Source organism: Triticum urartu, chromosome 7 (genome assembly GCF_003073215.2).
Source record: "Triticum urartu cultivar G1812 chromosome 7, Tu2.1, whole genome shotgun sequence".
In the NCBI taxonomy this organism is placed as follows: Eukaryota; Viridiplantae; Streptophyta; class Magnoliopsida; order Poales; family Poaceae; genus Triticum; species Triticum urartu.
Genome location: NC_053028.1, coordinates 244,582,421 through 244,606,395, shown reverse-complemented (window position 1 = coordinate 244,606,395; position 23,975 = coordinate 244,582,421). Strand labels below are relative to the sequence as shown.

Sequence of the window (23,975 nt, the reverse complement as noted above, 5' to 3'; positions counted from 1 at the left end):
ACAGGATACACACCATTCTTCATGGTCTATGGAGCGGAGGCAGTTCTCCCCAGTGATATCCGTCATGATTCACCTCGTGTGACGGCTTATGTTGAAGCGGACAACGAGACAGCACGGCAAGATGCTTTGGACCGGTTGGATGAACAGCGTGACATAGCAGCTGCTCGCTCAATGATTTACCAACAGGATCTTTGTCGTTATCACAGTCGCCGAGTTAAAACCAGAACCTTTCAAGAGGGAGATTTGGTGCTTCGGCTCATCCAAGACCAGACTGATATGCATAAGCTATCCCCACCTTGGGAGGGACCTTTTGTGGTCAGCAAGAATCTGCACAACGGGTCATACTATCTGATCGATATTCGAGAGCATAAAGACTCGCGTACATCAGAGGAAGAGACCAACAGGCCGTGGAACATAGCTCATCTTCGGCCTTACTATACCTGAGCCATTGGCTCCACTTATGTACATATTATGATGATGTATATATTATGATTAAATATAATAAACCGGAACCTCAGCTAAAGCGGGGTATCTGTTCTTTTACATCATGTGTGGTTACACGGAGTTGTTCTAAAGCGGCCTCCGGTTTACCCCTTGAGTTAGCTTTTCAAAAGCATCATGTTATATCACTTGGGGCTTGGTCGTGTCCGAACCAATGCAATACCTCTTGATAGGCGAGAGCCACCAGATCACTTGGGGACTTGGTCACGTCTGAACCAGTCATGCCTCTTGATCGGCCTAAGGCCACAGAATCACTTGGGGGCTTGGTCGAACCCGAACCATTTCCATGCCACTTGATCGGCATAAATGCCACGGTTTCATTTGGGGACCTGGCTGACTTGAACCATAGCTACACCTATCGGGAGCTTGGTCGTGTCCGACCATGGTAACACCATCTGATCAGCTCAAATAAGCCTCTTTTTGCAAACGGTTTTGTCATTGCCTTTGCTTCACATTTTTCTTTGAAAGATATTTCTTTCTTTTTATTGCGTTTTTTAAACCGACAAAGTTTTAAGCCGGTTCAAACTGTCAATTGACGGAACACGGTCCATTTTAATCCAGAGACTATTTGCTCGGTTTGATTTTTTATTAACATCCTATTACGGAGTAACACGGTGTTTATTATAACCCGGCATGGTTTACATGGTAAACCGGCATCACATATATACAGGAGCTGCTATCTCCTCCAACAGTGTGGGTTTATAAAACTCCGCTTCAAGATTGGCCAAGCCAACTTCACGTCCAACGATGGCAGGTATTATGTATCTCAAAATTTGGTCATATACTTAAAAATTTCAGATGTTTTGATTTCATGTATGCAGACATCATATTCCGCCTAACGGTACAACCGCGGTGGCACTTTAAGATTTTTATTGCAGAAAGTACTTTGGAAAGTTCATCACCCAAAGGAAGAGCAAGTTGCAGTAATTATGCACGAAGGCATATCAGCATCAAAAGTATCAGCTAGCCTATTACAAGGCAGCACGGTGCCCATAATAAGATCATTGTTTTTCACAAGGGAAAAGCAGTTTTAAACCGGCTTCCGGTTCAAGCTTGGTCACCAGCCGGCCTAAGGGTTGTGGGTCATCCCACGCCGCTTCAGCTTCAGTTTCTCTACCCAGCGGCTGGAAATCAACAGTTGTCCAGTCTATTCCCATTAATGCTTGAAAGACAGCTTCATCATGGATCAGCAACGACGGGTCAATATCGGGAGCGTAAATATGCTTACGGATTGGAGGGATAAGATTTTCCGCTTCATGAATTGGTGCAGCTACTCGCTTGTTTTGATTGTCATATTGGGCTTGATAATGAGACAAGTCTGCTTCTTCAGCCAATTGACAAGCTAGCGGACGCACCTCCCGGTTTATTGCCCGCAGATCCGCTTCACTAAACTCTGACCCGTCTTCCTTCAAGCTGGGATAGCCCTGAGCCGCTTCAATAGGGTCAAAATCCGGCACCCAAGCATTTGCCCGGATTAAGGCATTGATCGCACCGGTTCGAGTAGCAGATTTCTTCAGCTCTTCAACCCGTGCAGGAAGCACCAACAGTTTCATTAGAGTGTCCTGAATCAAAGTGCGCGCCGGCTTGTTGTGGGATGCAGTACAGATGATTCGTTGTGCACCAGTGTACAGTTGTTCGATCAACGTGTAGGCGGCTTTCAATTTCTTCCGCACATATGACCCCAAGTGACCAATGCGTGTCCCTGAAATATCACCAAGGGTTAACAAACTGGTAGCTCTGTAAGACGGCAGAATCAATTCAAAAATCAAACCGGCTTACCAAAGATAGCAGCGGTCATGGCATGCACGTGCCGCTTTATGCTGGTCAGTTCATCCACCACCGGTTTTAGGGCAGCCTCGGCGTCTTCTGCTCGTTTGGTTAAAGCGGATTTTTCAGTAGCCCAATCCGCCTGCTCCTTCTTGAAATCCTTATTAAGTTGTTCCATCACGCTTAAGGCGCTGATCAACTCCTCTTTTGCTTTTGAGGTTTCAGTCTGTTGGAACTTCAGATTTTCTTGGAGATCGGCGATTTGGGTCTCTTTTGTCTTCAGCTCAGCCTGCATACAGACAGTTACATGATTCAGCAAGCAGTGCAAGAATTGAAGCACCAACCACATAACAAGTTATGCACTTGGTGCTTGGGGGTTAATGCCTATTTGATCGTCATCTTTCAATTGATTACAAAGTCCCAAGCTCAATACAAGTATTCAACTTGGCACTTGGGGGCTAATGGCTATTTGTTCAAAAAAGTTCTGATGTGGAGATATTAATTACTTAAGTCCCGGTTTAACTACACTAAGTTGAACCGGCCCTTGGGGGCTACATCAACGAATTTCGAGGCATTAAGATTTATATTAGTAAGTCCCGGTTTGAAAGAAGATTACAAACCGGCCCTTGGGGGCTAGGAGAGTCAACAAGAATTGAAGCATACAAGCAGGAAAGAGCATATGGAAGTTACCTCATATTTATCTTTCATCATGTTAACCAGACCGGCTTCATAGTCACGACTGGTATACAGCCGGTTCAGATAGCCAGAATGGATGTCTTGGGCGTTCAGAGCAGCGTAAGTCGCCAGATCAACATTCCACTTGCCTTTGCCAAAGGCAGCAAATTCTTCCTTGGCAGTATGTTTAGACAAAGCGACAGGATTGCCTGGCTCTGTGCGACCAATGCCAGTAATGACAACCTCATCATCCTTGGCATCACCGGTTTGAAGTGGGGCCGTTGGCTTATCAGTAGGCTTTGTTGGATTGGTGGATTTCTCAATCCGGATGGGGCTTGTGGGCTGGTTGACAGGACTTGAGGTATCAATAGGCCTCTCTTCAGCAATAAGATTGTCATCTCGCTGCGGTGGATCATTGGGTATGTCTTCAGGAATAGCTGCTTCAAGATCTGGTGTTTTGCCCAGTTCAGGGACGGCATCCTCCTCGGCCGCTTTATCTAGGCGAGCTTTTTTGCTCGGCCTAGGCTTGGCCCTGAAAGGAATAACAAAGTCAAATACAGCATATGTTCCAAGGTGATGTACCGGACATATTAAGATAAGTATGGCTTACCCAAGCACCGTTTTGAGCGGTGGCAGCTGAGTAGCCGATGACTCGCCAGAGGATGAGTGGGAAGTAACCTGATAATCGGAGTCAGATGGATTAAGAGGTTGACGAAAATAGCCCGCTTTAGGACAAGCACTGACAAGCAAATTAGAGACCTCTGAACGGCGTTTCTGAACCGGACTGTTCGGTAAACCGGTGGAGGTAACTACCTGGCCGCTGTGCCGGGTTGTGCGGCGAGCTTCGTGATGTTGGGTCTTCATAAGAAATTTGGGATCCAAGTAAGCAAGAGGATGAGAAAATTTGGGATCCAAGTAAGCTTCGGTTTGCCTGACGGATTTTTAGTGAAGGCAAAGGTTCTGAATCGGAAGAGAGAATAATTACCTCTGCAGCATCAGCATGGCTGGCTTCGGCATCATCCTGACAAATATCACCATCAATAAGATGCATGAAAAATAAGCCAAGTGAGTCAAGCCCTACCTCAAGGTCCGGATTATCCACATCATCATCATCAGGGGCCGGATTAGAGGATGCAGTGGTTCTTTTCCTGTGGGCAGTCTTCTTCACAGCTTTAGTCTTTTGCCGGGTTGATCTTTCCGGTTTGTCTGGTTTTTCTGGTTTCTCCTGCGGCAGTTTCTTGCTCCAAAATGGATCATTGCCCTGGTTACACAGACACTGATATTAAACAATGACCAGATATATCAATAACAGGTTCAGCAAAAAGAAAAATCAAACTCTTACAGTTGGCGGTTTGTTGGTGGCACAGAAGGGAAGCAGGCCGGTTTTAGCACAGATGTGTTCCGGTTCATTCAGCATCTTGTTCACAGCCTATGTGATTTCTTTGTTGGTGAGCTGGATGTTAGCATGTCGCAGTGGGTTATCAACACTGCCAGTATACTCGCACATCAAACCGGAGCGCTGACTAAGGGGTAGTATGCTCCATGATATCCAACAGCGAGCGAGATCAACCCCTGTTAAACCGTTGGCCATAAAGGCTCTGAGCTTGGATAGTTGAGGAGCGTATTTGCTTCTCTCCTTGGCAGTCAACCTTTGCGGAAAGGGGTGTGTATTGCTAAGCCGCTCCGGACGAAAGCCAGGCAAAGGATTTTCACCAGCAGGGGAGGTGTCTTTGCAATAGAACCATGTTTGATTCCACTCTTTGGGGTGGCTATGCAGCTTGGCATGAGGGTATGTGACCTCTTTCCTTTTCTGAATCGCCACACCGCCCAATTCCGTATTGGAACCATCAGAAAACTCAGTACGGCAGTTTAGATGGAAACAGTCTCTGAACAACTCCATTGTGGGCTCCTCTTGAAAGAACGCCTCACAGAGCACTTGGAAGTGACACATGTTTGTAACAGAGTTGGGACTAGTGTCTTGTGGGTGGAGTTGAAAATCGGCTAAAACGTCCCAGTAAAATTTAGAACCGGGCGGCTTAAAGCCCCGGGCTAAGTGATCTACGAAAACGACGACCTCTCCTTCTGGAGGTGTGGGAGGGCATTCTTTGCCAGGAGCCCTCCAATGGATGGTATCTTTGCTGCCTAAGGCGCCGATCAGGACTAAATCATCCAGTTGAGCCTCTGTGACGCGAGAAGGAACCCAGTTGCACTCATATACTTGCTTGGCCATGATGAAATCTACAAGGTAGGTGATCCCGGTTCAAAAATGCATTGATTAAGGTACATTGGTATGTGCAATGTTAAACCGGAGACAGATCTATCTAAACCGGAGTTTTATAAAGCAACAACATCTGGCGGTTCAACAAGGGGACTAATGGTATATACCGGTTTGGCAATTTTTTCTACAAAGTTAAACCGCCTGGTCTAAACATTGAAGCAGATGGGTAAGTTTATAGAAATAGATTTCATAAGACTTCTCTACAGCGACGGATCTGAAGCAAGTTCAGAAAATAAGGAAAATATTCAAGGTTCAAAAAAGAACAGTATTGAATCAATGGGCAGAGATACATATAGATCTATGGTCTTGAGGCATGAAACTAAAGGCGGATGCTAAAAACTACCGCTACACAGAGTAAGGATTCACAGATGCATCTAGGAGTTATCGTATGAACACGAAACAGGCGATGAACACTAGAAGAACATGAAACCCTAGAGCAGATCTGTGTTGAAAAGAACAGAAGACTTATTGGAGATGAGAAAGACGCGGAAGGTTGCCGCAGTGCTCTGGTGCGCCCAGGTTGATGCAGCGGCCAAGGTTGATGCAGAGGTTGACGGTGGCGGCGGAGCTTCGAAGCTGGGCGACGCGAGGAAGATGAAGCACAAGGGCACGGTGGGGGAAAAGAAATGACCCTTCGGTCCTATTTATAAGGCAGGGGACAGTAGTCAGGCGCGAAAATCAAGGGACCGTGGGTTTGGAAACGAAGATGTCGCCTTAATTGTCGCAGACCTATTAAGGTCCATCATAACAGGTGACGCCACGCCGGTTTACAACGACCAGAGAAGATGACATCACGGCGGTTCAACAAACTACAAGAAGATATTGAAGATGAAGATTTTTGCTAAAGGATTGACATGAACATGTTCAAATCAATCTAGGGCCTAATGTTGGGGATATCACTACTGGGCGTAAACCGGCCTATCTGGGCCGGGTTAACTTCGTCAGTAGTTAAGTATGTTAAAGCCCAAGAAGGCAGATGAGGGCTCGAGGCCCATAGTCGGTTCAAGGCCTGTAGCCGTAAACCGACGTTGGTATTTAACTTGTATTGTAAGTTAGGAATAAGTAGAGACCAAACCGAACACATCTATGAGCCGATATTGGGACTCTGTGAACCGACGGGCATCACCCGTGTATATAAGGGGACGACCCGGCGGTGGTTCAAGGAGAACAGACAACAAATCGAGACATAGGCGAAGCTTGTTTGCTCCCTGGTCATCGAAACCCCATCAATTCCATCACAACTAGATGTAGGCTTTTACCTTCATCGAAGGGGCCGAACTAGTATAAACTCTCTTGCATCCCTGTGTCCGCTTTAACCCCTTCAAGCTAACCCATCGCGATGGCTCCACGACTAAGTCCTTTGTCTAGGACATCTGCCGTGACAAAACCACGACACAAAGTGTTCCTTCGGTATTCGGGAGTTGCATGATCTCATAGTCATAGGAACATGTATAGTTATGGAGAAAGCAATAGCAACAAACTTAAATGATCATCGTGCTAAGCTAACGGATGGGTCAATTCAATCACATCATTCTCTAATGATGTGATCCCGTTAATCAAATGACAACTCATGTCTATGGTTAGGAAACATAACCATCATTAATTCAACGAGCTAGTCAAGTAGAGGCAAACTAGTGACACTCTGTTTGTCTATGTATTCACACATGTACTAAGTTTCCGGTTAATACAATTCTAGCATGAATAATAAACAATTATCATGATATAAGGAAATATAAATAACAACTTTATTATTGCCTCTAGGGCATATTTCCTTCAACTGACACCCACCAGCCACCTGTGTGCGAAGCACGTCGGTAGAACCAGTCTCGCGTAAGTGTACGCGTAATGTCGGTCTGGGCCGCTTCATCCAACAATACCGCTGAATCAAGAATCAACTAGTGACGGCAAGCAATATGTATATACCCACGCCCACAACTCCTTTGTGTTCTACTCGTGCATATAAAATCTACGCATAAACCTAGCTCGGATGCCACTGTTGGGGAACACAGTAATTTCAAAAAATTCCTACGCACACGCAAGATCATGGTGATGCATGGCAACGAGAGGGGAGAGTATTGTCTACGTACCCTTGTGGACCGTAAGTGGAAGCGTTATGACAACGTGGTTGATGTAGTTGTACGTCTTCACGATCGACCGATCCTAGTACCGAGAGTACGACACCTCCGTGATCTGCACACATTCGGCTCAGTGACGTCCCACGAACTCACGATCCATCACATCGATGGAGAGCTTCGTCAGCACGACGACGTGATGACGGTGATGATGATGCTACCGGAACAGGGCTTCGCCTAAGCACCGCTACTATAGGACCGAGGTGGATTATGGTGGAGGGGGGCACCACACACGACTAAAAGATCAATGATCAACTTGTGTGTCTATGGGGTGCCCCCTCCCCCGTATATAAAGGAGTGGAGGAGGGGGAGGGTAGGCCCTCCTATGGCGCGCCCATGGGGAGTCCTCCCACCGGGAGTAGGATTCCCCCCCCCTTCCCTAGTGGGACTAGGAGTGGAAGGAAGGGGGAGAGAGGGGGAAGGAAAGGGGGGCACCCAATTCGGATTGGGCTTAAGGGGGGCGTGCCCCCTCCTAGGCCTCCCTCTCTTCTCTCCCACTATGGCCCAATAAGGCCCATATACCTCCCGGGGGTTCCAGTAACCTTCCGATGCTCCGGTATATGCCCGAACTCACCCGGAACCATTCTGACGTCCAAATATAGTCATCCAATATATTGATCTTTATGTCTCGACCATTTCGAGACTCCTCGTCATGTCCGTGATCATATCTGGGACTACGAACTACCTTCGGTACATCAAAACACATAAACTCATAATATCGATCTTCACCGAACGTTAAGCGTGCGGACCCTACGGGTTCGAGAACTATGTAGAATTGACCGAGACATGTCTCCGGTCAATAACCAATAGCGGAATCTGGATGTTCATATTGGCTCCCACATATTCTACAAAGATATTTATCGGTCAAACCGCATAACAACATACGTTGTTCCCTTTGTCATCGGTATGTTACTTGCCCGAGATTCGATCGTCGGTATCTCAATACTTAGTTCAATCTCGTTACCGACAAGTCTCTTTACTCGTTTCGTAATGCTACATCCCGTAACTAACTCATTAGCTACATTTCTTGCAAGGCTTATATTGATGTGCATTACCGAGAGGGCCCAAAGATACCTCTTCGACAATTGGAGTGACAAAATCCTAATCTCGATCTATGCCAACTCAAAAAAACCCATCGAAGACACCTGTAGAGCACCTTTATAATCACCCAGTTATGTTGTGACGTTTGGTAGCACAGAAAGTGTTCCTCTGGTATTCGAGAGTTGCATGATCTCATAGTCATAGGAACATGTATAAGTTATGGAGAAAGCAATAGCAACAAACTAAACGATCATCGTGCTAAGCTAACGGATGGGCCAAGTCAATCACATCATTCTCTAATGATGTGATCCTATTAATCAAATGACAACTCATGTCTATGGTTAGGAAACATAACCATCATTGATTCAACGAGCTAGTCAAGTAGAGGCAAACTAGTGACACTCTAATTGTCTATGTATTCACACATGTACTAAGTTTTCGGTTAATACAATTCTAGCATGAATAATAAACATTTATCATGATATAAGCAAATATATATAACAACTTTATTATTGCCTCTAGGGCATATTTCCTTCAAAATCCTCCAGTTGACTTCCTGTCATCACTACATCCTGCTCAGTCAGCATCAGAGAATGCACTAACAAGAGTGGAGTTGGAGCGTTTGACTTGAAGGCCTAAGCTCATAGTATGTTTTATATAACGTACAATTCTTTTGACAGCTGTCCAATGTACAGTGGTAGGTGCATGAAGATATTGACAAACCTTGTTAACAGCGAAGGAAATATCAGGTCTTGTCAATGTCAAGTATTGTAGGGCTCCTACTGCACTTCTGTATCTTGTGATTTCTTTTTCCTTGAGCAGTTCACCTTCAAAAGTTGAAAGTTTTTCTGAAGAGGATAATGGTGTGGGTGAAGGCTTACTGACTTTCATCCCCATACGAGCTAGAAGTTCAGTGGCATATTTTTCCTGGCTTAGTGTTATGCCATCTTGAATCTTCTTTACTTCAATGCCCAAGAAGAAGTATAGATCACCAAGGTCCTTCAAGGCAAACTTCGAGCTTAAATCATGTAGAAGAGCATTAGTAGCACTTTGTGAGGAGCTTGCAACTATGCTATCATCAACATATACTAATACAAATACAGTTATGTTTGCCTTGTTGTAGATGAACAATGAAGTGTCAGCCTTAGATGCAACAAATCCTAGACACCTTAACTGAGAGCTTAACCTTGAGTACCATGCCCTTGGTGCTTGCTTCAAGCCATAAAGTGCCTTATCAAGCTTGCACACATGATGAGGTGCTCGCTTATTTACATACCCAGGTGATTGTCTTATGTAAACCTCCTCTTCTAGAACACCATGCAAAAACGTGTTCTTAATGTCTAGCTGTCTCAAACTCAATAGCTAACACAAGTCTGATGGTTGCAGCTTTTAGAACATGACTGAAAGTATCTTCATAGTCCAGACCATAGCGCTGTTTGAAACCTTTTGCAAGTAAACAAGCTTTATACCTGTCAATGGAGCCATCTGCCTTTCTTTTGATTATGTAAACCCACTTACGGTCAATGATATTTTTACCCCTTTTCTCTGGTACAAGATGCCAAGTCTTGTTCCTCATAAGTGCTGAATATTCTTCATCCATTGCATTTTTCCATTTGGGATCTCCAAGTGCATCTTCCATGTTTGTTGGTTCTCTTGCAATACACAACATACCATATGGAATAGTACCATCAGTTCTGGCCTTTGGATTTCTTATACCTTTTTGTGACCGTGTCATGAAACGTGAAGTTGCAACTTGTTGGGGCTGGCTTTGACATGTGCGTGCTGGTCGTGCTACAGGAGATGGCGCTGAAGGCTTCGGCACAGAGGATCTCGAAGAATTTTCAGATTCCCTTTCCACAGCAGATCCTGAACCAGACTGTGTGGCCTGAGGTGTGTCTGATCCGCTAGAGAAAACAGCCACAGAGGATCTACTGCTGGTCGCTGGCGCACGCACATGTGACGGGGATCCTGACACGAAACCCACCAGATCTCACGTCGTTGTCGCCTGCCTATGCGTGGGACGTGGTGCGGAGCGCGGCTCGTCCGCATGCGGGGACGTGGCATCCGCTGGTTGGCGCGGCGGGAGGAGTCCACCAGGCACGCAATTCGACGCGTATCTGCGCCCATGATCTGAGGTGGTCAGGCGAACAGGAGTTGCAGGTGACTCCAGATCCACCTCGTGCTCCGTGCCAACTTCGTCTTCTTCTGGTGCATGAAATATGAGCTCGTTTTCTGCAAAAATCTATTCATTTTCTCCACCAATTTATGCTCTGTTTTCTGTTGCATGATTCTGCACACATGGAGACACAGTCCTACTCGTAGGATCATCGGTTGGGTTAGTACAATTGTCACCCCCATGATCAGAGTTTTGGAGATGTGGTGGAAAAAGAAGGATTTGTCGTTTGAGAAGTGCTCCAGCATTAGGATGAAGTGACTCAAAGGGAAAAATAGATTCATCGAATACTACGTCACGAGAGATGTAGACCTGGCCAGTAGAGGCATCTAGGCATTTAACTCCTTTGTGAATGGGACTATACCCAAGAAACACACATTTCTTTGAGCGGAATGCAAGCTTGCGTGTATTGTACGGGCGAATGTTGGGCCAACAAGCACAACCGAATACACGCAGCGACTTATAGTCAGGAGAGATACCAAAGAGACGTGTCATGGGGGTTTCAAATTTTATGACCTTGTTGGGTAGCAAGTTGATGAGATATGTGGCAGTTAAGAAGGCTTCATCCCAGAATTTTAGTGGCATAGATGAATTTGCTAGTAGAGCTATCCCTACTTCAACAACATGGCGATGCTTCCTTTCAGCAGAGCCATTCTGTTGATGTGCATGAGGACATGCAACATGATGTGAAACGCCAAGTTCTTGAAAAAAGGAATTTAGTTTTATATATTCACCTCCCCAGTCGGTTTGCATGGCGATGATTTTAGTGTTTAGTTTGCGCTCAACAAGGTTTTGAAAGTTCTTGAAGACTTGAAATAGTTTAGAACGTTTCTTGAGGAGGTAGGTCCATGTAAACTTGCTATAGTCATCATGAAACTGACATAATATGAGTGCCTACCAACGGAGGTGGGTGCTGGCCCCCACACATCTGAGAACACAAGTTGCAATGGTGCGGTGGAAATACTGGTAGATATGGGATATGACAAATGATGACTTTTAGCTTGTTGACATGGATCACAAATAGACTCAATATTGGACTCATGAGAGTACGAAAGCTTATTCTTGCTAAGAGCAAATTTAACAATAACTGACAAAGGATGACCTAGTCTACTATGCCACTTTGATGATGAAGGCTTGACAGCAACGAAAGCCTGTTTATTTGATGGTGTTGATGAAGATATGAGCAGGTAGAAACCTCCCACACATTTGCCCCTAAGAAGAATTCTCCTCATGTCCAAGTCCTTTACCAAAAAGAAATATGGATATAATTCAATGAGAACACGATTACCAAGGGTAAATCTATGAACAGAAAGGAGATTCCTTGATGTTGTGGGCACATATAAAACTCTTTTAAGATGCAAGTTTTTCATGGGGGTTTTGACAATTGAACTACCAACATGAGTGATTTTCATACCAGAACGCTTACAGTATGCACTTGGTCATGTCCACGATACTTGTCTCTGATCGTTAGCTTGTCGAGCTCCCCTGTGATGTGATTTGTTGCGCCGGTGTCCGCATACCAATTCGTGTCGACCCCATAAGAGTCGGTGACCATGTTGGCCCCCTTCTCCTCATGTTCATATTCATCATCATATCGATGCCAACAATCACGAGCATCTCCAGGATGATGCTTGTAACAAATCTGACACTCTGGATAGTCTCGAGCTTGCTGCTGACGTTGTTGCTCTGGGTGACCGCGGCCACCTCCTCCATCGCCATTTCCGCCCGATGGAGTTGGGGAGGGGCGCCTGCCTTGGCCGCGCCCCCTGCTGTTGCTGCGCCCGCGGCCTCTGCTGTAGCCGTGCCCGCGCCCCCTGTAGGCTAGGTTTGCTGAAGTCTTGAAGCCCGCATCAGGTTCGTCGCCGAGCATCTCCACGCGCTGATCAAAGGTTGCAATCTGAGCAAATAGATCGTCTATTGAGATTTGGTTCTTTACTGCTCCGATGACTGCCACAACAGGGTCATAGTCTCTATCGAGGTCGGCAAGAACGTAGTCCACCATTTCTGGATCCGAGACGGGACGACCTGCCACTGCGAGCTCATCCCCCAGGTTCTTCATCCTGGAGATGTAGGTGTTGCTGGACATGGAGCCTTTCTTTGTGTTGGTGATGGCAATCTGCAGGTTGGTGATGCGTGATTGTGATTGTGAGGCGAACAGGGTGGTGATGGCAGTCCAAAGCTCGAACGTTGTCTCCTTGCTCGCAACTTGGGTGAGGATCTCCATTGACAGAGAGTTTAGGAGGTGGCTTGAGGCTTGCTGGTCCTTCGATATCCACTGTGCGTACAGAGAATTGGGTTCTGTGGCGGTCGTTTTGTCCGCCTGCTGCTGCTGCACTGTCTTCGGTGGCGTTGCATCTGATCCATCCAGGAGGCCGGTGACCTGCGCTCCTCGCAAACCCCGCATAACCTGTGCCTTCCATAGGATGAAATTGGTCCCAGTGAGCTTCTTAGATGGGAGAGCACCAATGTTGAGGGAGACGGTGGATGAGGACGACATGGCAACGGTAGTTGAGGAAGGTAGTCGAGGAAGGTGGCGGCGAGGGTAGTCGAGGAAGGAGGCTGCTAGCTAGATCAATGGGAAGAGGATGGCTCTGTATACCATATTAGATGGAAGCGCTCCTACTCTCCGTAGAGAGCCACGTGGGTTATATTGATCGAGGGCAAGAAGAGCCCTTGTCGTGGCTTACAAGTCATACCCGATCGCTAGGATTCAGGTTGTTACAAGGAGATAGAGTTTGGAGTTGTTACGGGAGAGAATAAGATAAACAGTTGAGATTACATCATATCTCTAATTCTAACATTATGGAGTTGGAATTCTTCATTGGCACTAAAGTGAAGATAGTATGGTTCGAGAATCTTCTCTTCTAAGGGGTTATCCTTGGCCTAAGTCCGTTCATCGCTCATGGCTTCTCATATTTTTGAATTGGCGACACAAGGGGCTCTCCGAAAGCTTTATGGTACAAATTTGTGCAGATCTATGAGTGGCGATGTTGTTGCCCATGTCTAATTGCAGTGTCTTCGTCGAAGGTTTGGTAGAATTTATCTTGGAAAAATGGTTACCACCGAGAAGATTTGTCTAAGAGAACTCAATGTAATTCTTAGTAATGGAAGTTATTTTGTAGGGTTTTTTTAGATATTTTACCCAAAGCAATGTACCAATAATGGTTGTCATGGTTAAATAAAGTTACGTGTATTTCTCAAAAAATATTGAGAAACAAAATTCCTCCTTAGTTTTATTTTCAAAATGTAATAATTTGCTACCTTGAATAGCCTACACATTACATCTTTTAGCTTTTTATATGCCTATTCCTCTTCAGAGTATCATAGTGGTGATCAAGATGGGAGAAAACCTAGGAGTCCTACTCCGGGGCCATGCATGCGCGGACGCGTGGGCTGCTAGACAGGAAAGAGAGATCGAAGCATACACTTAACAGACAATGCAAGGAGGAGGACGTGAAAGACAAGATTGATGAGTTTATCAAGTCAAGAAACGAGTTGTTGAAAAAGAAAAAATAGGAGAAGGTGAAGTTGCAGGAGAGGAGGCTACAAGAGAAGATGGCATGGTGGGAACAATTAACGAAAGTAAAATGCACAAAAAGAGATGGAGGCGCATATAATTCAATTTCAGAAGAATTGATTGATACAATAAAATATGGAGAACTAGTTCATGATGTTAGATCCAAATGCCACGCACAAAACATCAAGAACATTTTAATTGGCGAGGCATAGTGGATATCCTGGCTTGTAGGATGCCATGGAGCGACCAACACAGAGGATGGGGCAATGCGTACATGAGAGCAGGTAGTGATGCCAACATGTGCTTTGTGCATGTCGGTTGGATGTGTGCGTGATGGTTCATCTTTTACTCACCCATTTTGGAGCCAATGCCAATTGCTTTTGGTTGCACTTCATATTTAAAATTTGAATCTGGAAAATATGGTTTCATTTCAACGACGAAAGGTTAAATATATAAGAGATTAAGTTTGCACAAAGGCTCGGCAACATGCAAAAAAGTATGAAGGTTGCACAGATACAACGATTTTTTTTTTTCATCATCAGATATGGCGACTCCTAATTTGTATAGAGCCCGACTATCTTTAAAAATTTATGAAAGTATTTTAGAAAATGTTTCATAAACAATACTCAGCTGCCATTAGGAGTCGGTGGTACGCGCGGGCATGGGTTTATGAAACATTTTCTAAATATGAAGTACCGTATGCGTACTATCTCGGCGGTGGTACGCGCGGGCATGGGTTTCCCCCCGACACATTTGACAAGCCATGTGCGCATCCGAGGTGCTGCTAGCTAGGAGCGCACCGCCAGTGATCACGTCAGACGCTAGCTAGCAGCTGCAGGCGGCGGGGTCCAAAGAAATCAATCACCTCATCAGGCAACTTTGCCGATCGAGTCCCTTCGCTACGCCTTTGCCGTGGACGCAGCTGCCATTCCCTCCCTCGCATGCTAAATTTGCTAATCGATGGAGGCAGAGTGCGCCGGGCCTCGTCACACCGAGTGCGGAAGTTCATCCCCACCTGGATCCATCCATCCCCTCCATACTAGTATTACTACCAGCACCGCACATGCGTGCACTGCATCTGTATCACGCACGGAACGGGAGCGAGCGAGCACACTCACGGCGATCATCATGGGTGGGAATGGAGGTGGTCCATGTACGCACGCACGAGCCAGCTAGTCGTCCGATCCACAGTCGCATCCATGCAACAAGCCGACGACACGGTGGTGCATCATTGCCTCCACCTACCGTCGAGCGCTGCGGGACGCAACAAACAAATGCGACGTGTGGACTTGGAAGGGGCCAAGCCACTCTCCACGGTACTAGGTTCCGGCGGTACAGTTTTCTTCTTCTTTTTTTCACTCTGAACAAAAGCGCGTGTTCTTTTCACGCATCACCATGCACGTTCTGCAATGTACTACTCCCGTCTGTTTTTTTTTCTACACTAGTGTAGTGTAGTGTAAAAAAAAAACTAGTGTAGTGCACGGAGTATAAGACGGAGTAATAGTATTTGTTTTGAAAGAAAAATTGGTAACCTAGATGACCCCGCTGTCCAGCTACGTTGCTACCAGTAGGTCAAAACTTCAAATGACACGAGTTTACATTTTTCTTGGGTAACAAGAGCAATGAAGACTGGCCCAAGTAGTCGGGCTTGTGTCGGTAACAAAGAAAATATCTACCCGGGGTCTCGGGCTGGGCTCACTGACCGGCTCAGGAGCATTAACAAACCGAACTGGCATGAGCACATGAACACACCTAGAAATCCCTGTTGATGACCTGCCAATGTGGGACACAATTGCCCCCTTGCTCAGTGCTTACGATAAAATAAATTAATCAGATGATGCCCTTCAAAAAATGTAAGGGAAAGGCCTTTTCATTTTGCGGGAAAAAGGCAAAGGCCTTTTTTACTACAGAATTTTTAAAAGTAATTTCGGAGGATTCAAATCCTTATGATTTTTTTTCTAGGTGTGTATTTTGATTAGTAGAAATTGCAAAACATAAAAATCCATTTGTACTTCAGACTGCATTTCCCATCAAGCCCAACAAATCATGTGTTTCTGTTTACACAATCAAGTGTACATGACACTCTCATCCGTGAATTTTTTTTTTGCATTCCTATATTTCAACTCTTGCGAATGACAGGGACCCTAGTTGACGCTGGTGCTTCTCACAAGGTGCCCGGGCTTTAAACAAATCGAATCAGCGTGTATCACTAGGCCAGATCGGGCAACTGCACTGCACAGAATGCAAGAGATACAACTTGCTACCAAACACTTATACTCCTCTGATGATAGAAAATATATCAGTCATATGATAAATTCAGTGACATGTCGACCACAATAGCACTACAATAATCACCGACTGCTAGCAGTACATACTACTACGTACGTCTACCCAAAAACAACAGCTCGATATACCTAAAAACAACAGCTCGGTAATAATAATTAGTACACCAACCATCTTTTATTTCAAACGAAATTAGGAAAAAGAATAGGCAGCAAGATCGATCGACAAAAATGGAACAAATATATTGTTCGAGAAATGCTTCCTCCCCATGCCCACTGCCACCTCCACTAATTATAGTACGTACTCATTCATTCGTGCTACCGCCAGGAAAGGAAATGCCATCATACTACCGCGAGGAGGCCCATCAACGCGAGCACGAGGAGTGCCGGCGCCGACACGCCGGCCGCGGCCGCGCCCGACGGGGACTTGCCGGCGGAAGGCGCCGTGGTCGCCGCCGCGCCGCCGTCGCTGCCGGCCGATCCGGACGGGCCGCCGGCCATGGGGGCGGGCGCCGGCGAAGGCGAGGTCGCGGAGGCCGCTTTGCCCGAGAGGACGAGCTTGGACTTGGAGGCGAGGTTGCCGGCGGCGAAGGCGTGCTTGTCGGGGGCCCCGGCGGTGACGGAGGTGCCGACCTGCCATATGTGGTTCACGGCCTTCATCCCGCCGTGCAGCTGCAGCTTGCCGTAGAGCCGGATCTTGCCGGCGCTGCCGGAGTCGGCGGCGAGGTCGGTGGCCGGGAACGCGATGGGCGTGGAGGCCTTGCCGAGCGGCACGTAGCCGGTGATGTTGTAGGTCCTGACGGTGGGCGCGGCGGAGCCGGAGCCCTTGAGCGCCACGAGCGCCTGCGCGCCGGCCATGCCCTCGCCGGTGGGGTTCAGCGCCCAGGCCACCCACCCGTTGGCCCCCGCCGGCGCCGCCACGAAGGCCAGCGAGAGCGACGACTTGGCCTCGTCGTAGGTCCAGTGCAGCGCGGCGCCCAGCTGCGGGAGGTCCTCGCACTTGGCGTACGTCTTCCCCGCCGGGAACTTCTCGGCCGCGCAGGCGCCGGCGCCGGCCGCGGACGCCGCGCGCGTGGATGCCAGGAGGAGCAGGAGCAGCGCGACGCGGCGCGGCATCGTGGAGGAGGCCATACGCCGCTGGATTCGGGGTGTCGCTGGTGAGTGAGGCCTTGGAGCGTGCGAGTGCTGGGAGTGTCAGTGAGGGGTGAGGACGGGGGAGGGTGAGGGGTTTTATAAGAGGGGAGGTGGGGCTGTGTGTAATTTTCGAAGATTTTAGGTGGGTTTGTGTTTAAATGTGTGCTTTCTCTCGTTGCTTAGGTCTGGATTTGGTTAGGTGTAATGACTAATGACACCTTTCTAGGTCAGTGTAATGACATGTCGGCGATAAAAATATAAGAAATGGGTTGAAATGAGTTGTGGCTCCTCCGAGTTTGGTGTGCGTGTGCTGGCCACGGATGTCCGGGGTTTCAAACGGAATCCATCAATCAAAGCCTGAGATGGTGAGTGGTGAACTTGTCCAGCTCGAAATTTCTGAAGACGTTATGATTTTACTCCCAGCTCGGAGTATTAGGCATGGTCTGTACTTTGTGCCACCGATAACTCGCCACTCACTCACTTTGAAGCCAGATAATGGAGTAAATTGCACAGAAGTATCATAATTGGGGCATTGAAAGCAGATTGGTATCAAGTTTGATAATTTTTACGTGTCAGTACTAAGTCTGGGGCTAGACGTTACAAAAAGGTCTAAATCGCGTATAAACGCGTATTGACGGTGTATCTGACCGGCGGGGCCCGCGTGTCAGCTGCCGATGTGGCATTCTTTTTGCAGAAAGCCCCTTGCTTCGCCGGCGCTACTGTTCATCGTCTTCACGCACGGCGGCGCCTGATCTAGATCGAGGGAAGGAGCCCCTCGAGCCCGAGCTCCTTCGCCTCCCATAACCGCCGCCCCGCCCTGGCCTCCACCTCGCCTCGCGTGCTTGCAGCCGAAGCAGGGGAGGCAGCGGGACTTGGCGCAACTCCGGCGGCAGGGCGCGTGAACCGACGGATCTGGACGGCGACTCACGCGGCGGAGGGCAAGAGGGGCGGTGAAAGGATCGATATGGTTGACTAGAGGGGGGGTGAATAGACAACTACATATTTTTAGCTTTTCTTTACCAAATTAAACTTTGCATCAAAGTAGGTTGTCTAGATGTGCAACTAGATGAGCAACCTATATGATGCAATAACAACAAGCGTACAAGCACGCAAAGGAAGAAACACTGAAGAGCTTGCACAAGTAAAGGTAAGAGATAACCAAGAGTGGATCCGGTGAAGACGAGGATGTGTTACCGAAGTTCCTTCCTTTTGTAGGGAAGTACGTCTCCGTTGGAGCGGTGTGGAGGCACAATGCTCCCCAAGAAGCCACTAGGGCCACCGTATTCTCCTCACGCCCTCACACAATGCGAGATGCCGTGATTCCACTATTGGTGCCCTTGAAGGCGGCGACCGAACCTTTACAAACAAGGTTGGGGCAATCTCCACAACTTAATCGGAGGCTCCCAACAAGACCACGAAGCTTCACCACAATGGAATATGGCTCCGAGGTGACCTCAACCGTCTAGGGTGCTCAAACACCCAAGAGTAACAAGATCCGCTAGGGATGAGTGGAGGAATCGAAGATCCCTTGGTGGAAGTGTAGATCGGAACCTTCTCAACCACTCCCGAGCAAATCAACAAGTTTGATTGGCTAGAGAGATAGATCGGGCGAAAATGGAGCTTGGAGTATTTAATGGAGCTTGAGCAATAAATGGAGCTTGGGGGAGGAAGAGGTAGGTGAGAAGGAAGAAGGGGACTCCCTTTTATAGTGGGGGCAACAATCCCGTTGCCCCCCACCAACCAGCCCCGCACAGGGCGGTACTACCGCTGAGAGGGGGGCGGTACTACCGCCAGGACAACGGTACTGCGCGCCAGCCAGCGGTACTGCCGCGTTGAGGAGACCAGTAGGGAACGGACCTAAATGCGGTATTGCCGCGGTGGTAGGGCGGTACTACTGCTCCTGGAACGGTACTACCGCCACTACAACCATGACTAGTGACGTACAACCCGACACGAGAAAAAGACCTCTTGAATCGAGGCGGTAGGAGCCAGACTGCCCAGCAGTACTATGGCAGTGGGGTCAAGGGCGGTAGTACCGCTGTGGAGCGGTACTGCCACTTGTGACCCTTCGGCCGTAGTACCGCAGGCAGTGCGGTACTACCGCTGGGGCGCGAGAGAGAGAAGAAATCTCTCAAAGATGCTGAGGACAAGGCGGAGGTGCCAGGCCCCCAGCGGTACTACTGCTGTGGAGCCACGGGTGGTACTACCGCTGCGGAGCGGTACTGCCGCTTGTGGCTCCTTAGCGGTACTACCGCTGGGTGCGCGGTACTACCGCTTTGACCCAGACAGGACAATGAAGAAAGAGGAGAGATCTCTTCAATGGAGGAAATGCTCGGAGGGTGAGAAGCTGATGTGTACGTGATGATTCCACCCATGCAGTACCCCAGCGGACCCCCTCTTGATAGTACGGTGCCCTTTACGCAACTAGTCCACCGAGAAAGAAACGAAAGAGTTACACCGTATTGAAATACACTATGAGGGGAAGAAAGCGTCTTGTGGCAGGGGAGAATCTGTGAATTATTCAAAGCACAAGATTAGTCCACAAACATGTTGTCATCAATCACCAAAACTATCTTGAGAGAGATATGCCGTAACAATCTCCCCCTTTTTGGTGGATTGATGACAACAAGGGATTTGCGCAAGGAAAAGAAATAAAATGAAGAAAGCTAAGAACTACAAAATATAGACGGGCTCCCTCAGAATGTGTGCATCAAGAGATGGCACGACACACACATTCGGATCAACACTCCGCCTATATTTTATAGTCCAACAATACTAAGCACAAGATATATGAGAGAAGTGAATAAACAGGACAAGCATGCATCTCACAATAAACTACAGTACTCTGAAATGACATAAGTAACAAGGTAGCGATAGGGAGCATATGTCTCACACCATATGACTAGAACTTAGGTCTCACACCAAACCAAACCAAAGAAGGACACCGAGAGAACAAGAAGGACACCGAGAGAACACACAAGAAACCACAAGACGACTCAAAGCACGACACAAGAAGCAAATCCCTACACTCTCTCCCCCTTTGGAAGTGAGACACCAAGAAGGGCATAGAGTGACACTACGACTCCAGGTGATGGGAGGAGGAAGATCTCGAACATCACATCTCTGCATCTTCATCGTGGGTCGAAAACTGCTCGGCATCGGAGTCGGTCCAGTGGCAATTCTGATGAATCCAGTCCTCCTCTTCAGTGATCTGACCCTCAGACCCACTGGCAACTGTTGCTCCCATCTGACGCATGAGCTCCTTGTGGCGTGTCCTGACATGCTTTTCCGCCACATGAGTCATGTACTGACCATGAGACTCCATGCAGAAATGCTTCTTCATCTTGCGCTTAAGCTTTTGTGCCCACGACGGTTCTGCACTAGAGGGGCCAAAGTTCTCCTCATGAGCATCAGTAGTAGCCTCACCCTCGGTCCCCATGGCAGCAGCAACAGCAGCAGACGGACCCCCTATGGCAGCAGTAGCAGATGGACCCCCTGTGTGAGGCGCTGTCCAGTTGTCCTTCTTCCTCAGACGCTTGATCTCATGAGAAACCAAGTCTCCAGTCTCTAGCAGCACTCTAGGATAAGTATGTGCCCAGGCCCTCCCAATGAGCCCCATGATGAATGGACCATAGATAGGACACTTGCGCTCAGACACGGCAGATACAAGTTCAGACCACATGACATGAGAGATATCCAGGCTCTCTCCAGTGCTTGCTTCCTTCTCATGTTGACAGAAAAGGAGCATGTCCATGAGGTAAGAGTGGACCATATCCAGATTCCCGATCCGAGGGAAGAGAGTCTCACAGAATATGCGATGAAGAATGTCTAGATACGGAGACAGCTCATAGGTCTTCTTCTCAGTTACTGGGTGAACCTTCACAGTGCAGTAGGGCCAAAGGGCTTGCTTGTGGGTGGACGTAGCATTGCGGTGAGGGCGGAACCCGACAGGAGTCTCAAGCCCGGTATCCACCACATCAAGTAACTCCATGAAACCCTTCCACTTGACAGAAAGCAACTTGCCATTGGTCATCCATGTCAGAGTCCTGTCGACATCCGTCCCAAGATGGACGGCGGCATAGAATTGAGCCACCAAATCCGCATCCAAATCCTTATTGAATTGCATGATCCTGAGAATGTTCAGCTGAGTGCACATCTGAAGAGCTTCTCCAAAGTACTCTGGGTCCTTCTCCATAGCATCAGTGTCAATGGAGCGAACATCAACAAAAAGATTCTTCTTGGCCTTGATCACATCAAAGTAGATGGAAAACTGAAAACGGTTCCAGAACGGGCGGTTGACCAAAGTGGGTTCTTGGTCCACCGCATAGGGGTTGCGGCGACGCTTCTCCCAAAACTCCTTGTTGGTCATCTCAGTCATAGTCTTCCCTTTTGGCTTGTTGGCAGCTCGCTTCGATTGCTGAGGAGGTGGAGGAACACTTGCAGATGCACTTGCTGGAGGCGGTTGGGTGCTCGAGGAACCACCGGCTGGCTCTGAGGTGCGGTAGCGTTTTGATGTGGCACGCCCGGGGTTGATACGGCGACCTTGCTGCTCGGAAAGGTCATCACCTGGAGCCAAACACAAGAACACGCAAAACAACCAGAAAGAACGAGCATAAGCCAACAAACTCAACAAAAAGATCAAGGTAAGGCAGGAAAATGATGGAAATTGGCATGCAGCGGTAGTACCGTGACCTGCCCGCGGTAGTACCGCCCCAAGCGGTAGTACTGATGAAGCTATGTACCTAGGGTAGGGTCATGGGCCTGTCCTAACTGCTCTACCCAAGGACATCTCTAGAAGAAACCACCTTTCAATAGACTTGGAGGTGTTCCACTCGACAGACTCGAAGACGCTCGACCAAGAAACAATCACTCGACCAAGATCCAACCACTCGACGGCCAAGAGACCTGAAGTCACTCCGCACGCTAACGGTCAGTCATTAAGTAGCTTTTATGGTCATCATAGCACTTTATTACTAGCGTTACCAGTAACGCTCTGCCTTAATGTACATTGAACCCTTTGTAACGTGGGCTAGCCGGGGTCCTGGCGCACTCTATATAAGCCACCCCCTCCTCCGAGACAAGGGTTCGCACCTCTGTAACCCATATTCATATAATTCAGTCGACCGTCTCCGGGCTCCGAGACGTAGGGCTATTACTTCCTCCGAGAAGGGCCTGAACTCGTAAACCTTGCGTGCTTACAACTTCCCCACAGCTAAAATCTTGCCTCTCCATACTTACCCCCCTACACTACTGTCAGACTTAGAACCACGACAGTTGGCGCCCACCTTGGGGCAGGTGTTTTAGCGTTTGTTGGAGAAGTTGTGACTTTTTCCGACCCGAATCATCATGGTTTTCGGCGGAGTTTCGGTGGAGGGCCGCGAGATCCGTCTCGGCGCGCTCACGTTCATCGTCGACGACTCTGCTTGGCTCCAGGAGGCTCCGCTCGACGTGGACGCACTCCCTGCTCGCGGGGCAACGCACTTTAGCGCATGCGTCCGCGGCGTTCTCCTGCGGCAACCGTCGACCCCCTATCGGTCGGCTCCTGTGTTGTCCTCACTCCCCGTTTCCCGCCGGCGCAAGCGTTCTGGTCGGTCGAGACTTCAGCGGTGGGTGAGGCACGCGGTGGCGCGTCAGTCGGCCACCCCCCAGGTCACGGCGATCGAGCCCGACGAATCCCTCTACGGCCTGTTCGACCTATCGACTGGCTCCGCAGAGACCGCATCCGAGTGCGACAGCAGCGATCCGGCGGCGGAGGTTCTGATGGTCGATGGACCGCCCAGTCCTCCCGGTTTTCCCCGTACCGACGGAGGCGCGGGTGGAGGCGACCCGTCGCGTCTCCATGAGGAGTATCTTCCCGAGCCTCTCACATCGCTGTAGAGAGAAGAACTTCGCCGCCGGAACATGGATGCACTGTACACTCCTATCGTTGGAGAGACCCCCGAGGCTCGCGCCTTGGAGGACGCGCGCCTGGCAAACTTAGCCGAGCGCACTCGACTGGAGAACCTCTAGCGAGCACTCGACGAGCATGCGCGACAACGGATTTCCGAATCCAGTCGACGTCAGCTCTTCCCGCCCCCGCAGGTATATCGAACTCTGATTCAGAATTTAGCAGCTGCAGCTCGCATAGCAGAGTCGATTCAGCCTTCCCAGTCGGAGGCTGGCAGAGGCTTGCTGCAGATCAGAGCGTTACTCCGGGCAGCAGGAGATCAGAATTCCGCTGTTTCTCAGTCGTGGAACAGGATTCACAGCAGATCCGTTGCCGCGGACACAGTCCAGTCGGCTCACAGCCCGAGATCGCCTCCGAGGCGTGAGGGACGTGGTGACCGGTGAGACCAGTATGGGAACCATGAGCAGTATGATCACCGAGTCGATCGTGACGGTCGACGTCGAGTGCCCACGCCTCCCCCGAGGAGCGGGTCGTATGTGCCTCGCCAGCAGGATGACAGGCGCCCTCATAGTGGTGGGCGAAGGATTC

At 48.6% G+C, this 23,975-nt stretch overlaps 1 protein-coding gene across 1 annotated transcript; it reads right to left on the bottom strand.

Annotated features, from left to right (window-relative positions):
• Positions 1–16,369: 16,369 nt before the first annotated feature.
• Positions 16,370–17,581, bottom strand: LOC125519845 (auxin-induced in root cultures protein 12-like). The gene has a single exon (XM_048684621.1). The coding sequence runs from the start codon at positions 17,495–17,497 to the stop codon at positions 16,709–16,711; it is 789 nt and encodes a 262-aa protein (XP_048540578.1). The 5' UTR covers positions 17,498–17,581; the 3' UTR covers positions 16,370–16,708.
• Positions 17,582–23,975: the final 6,394 nt, after the last annotated feature.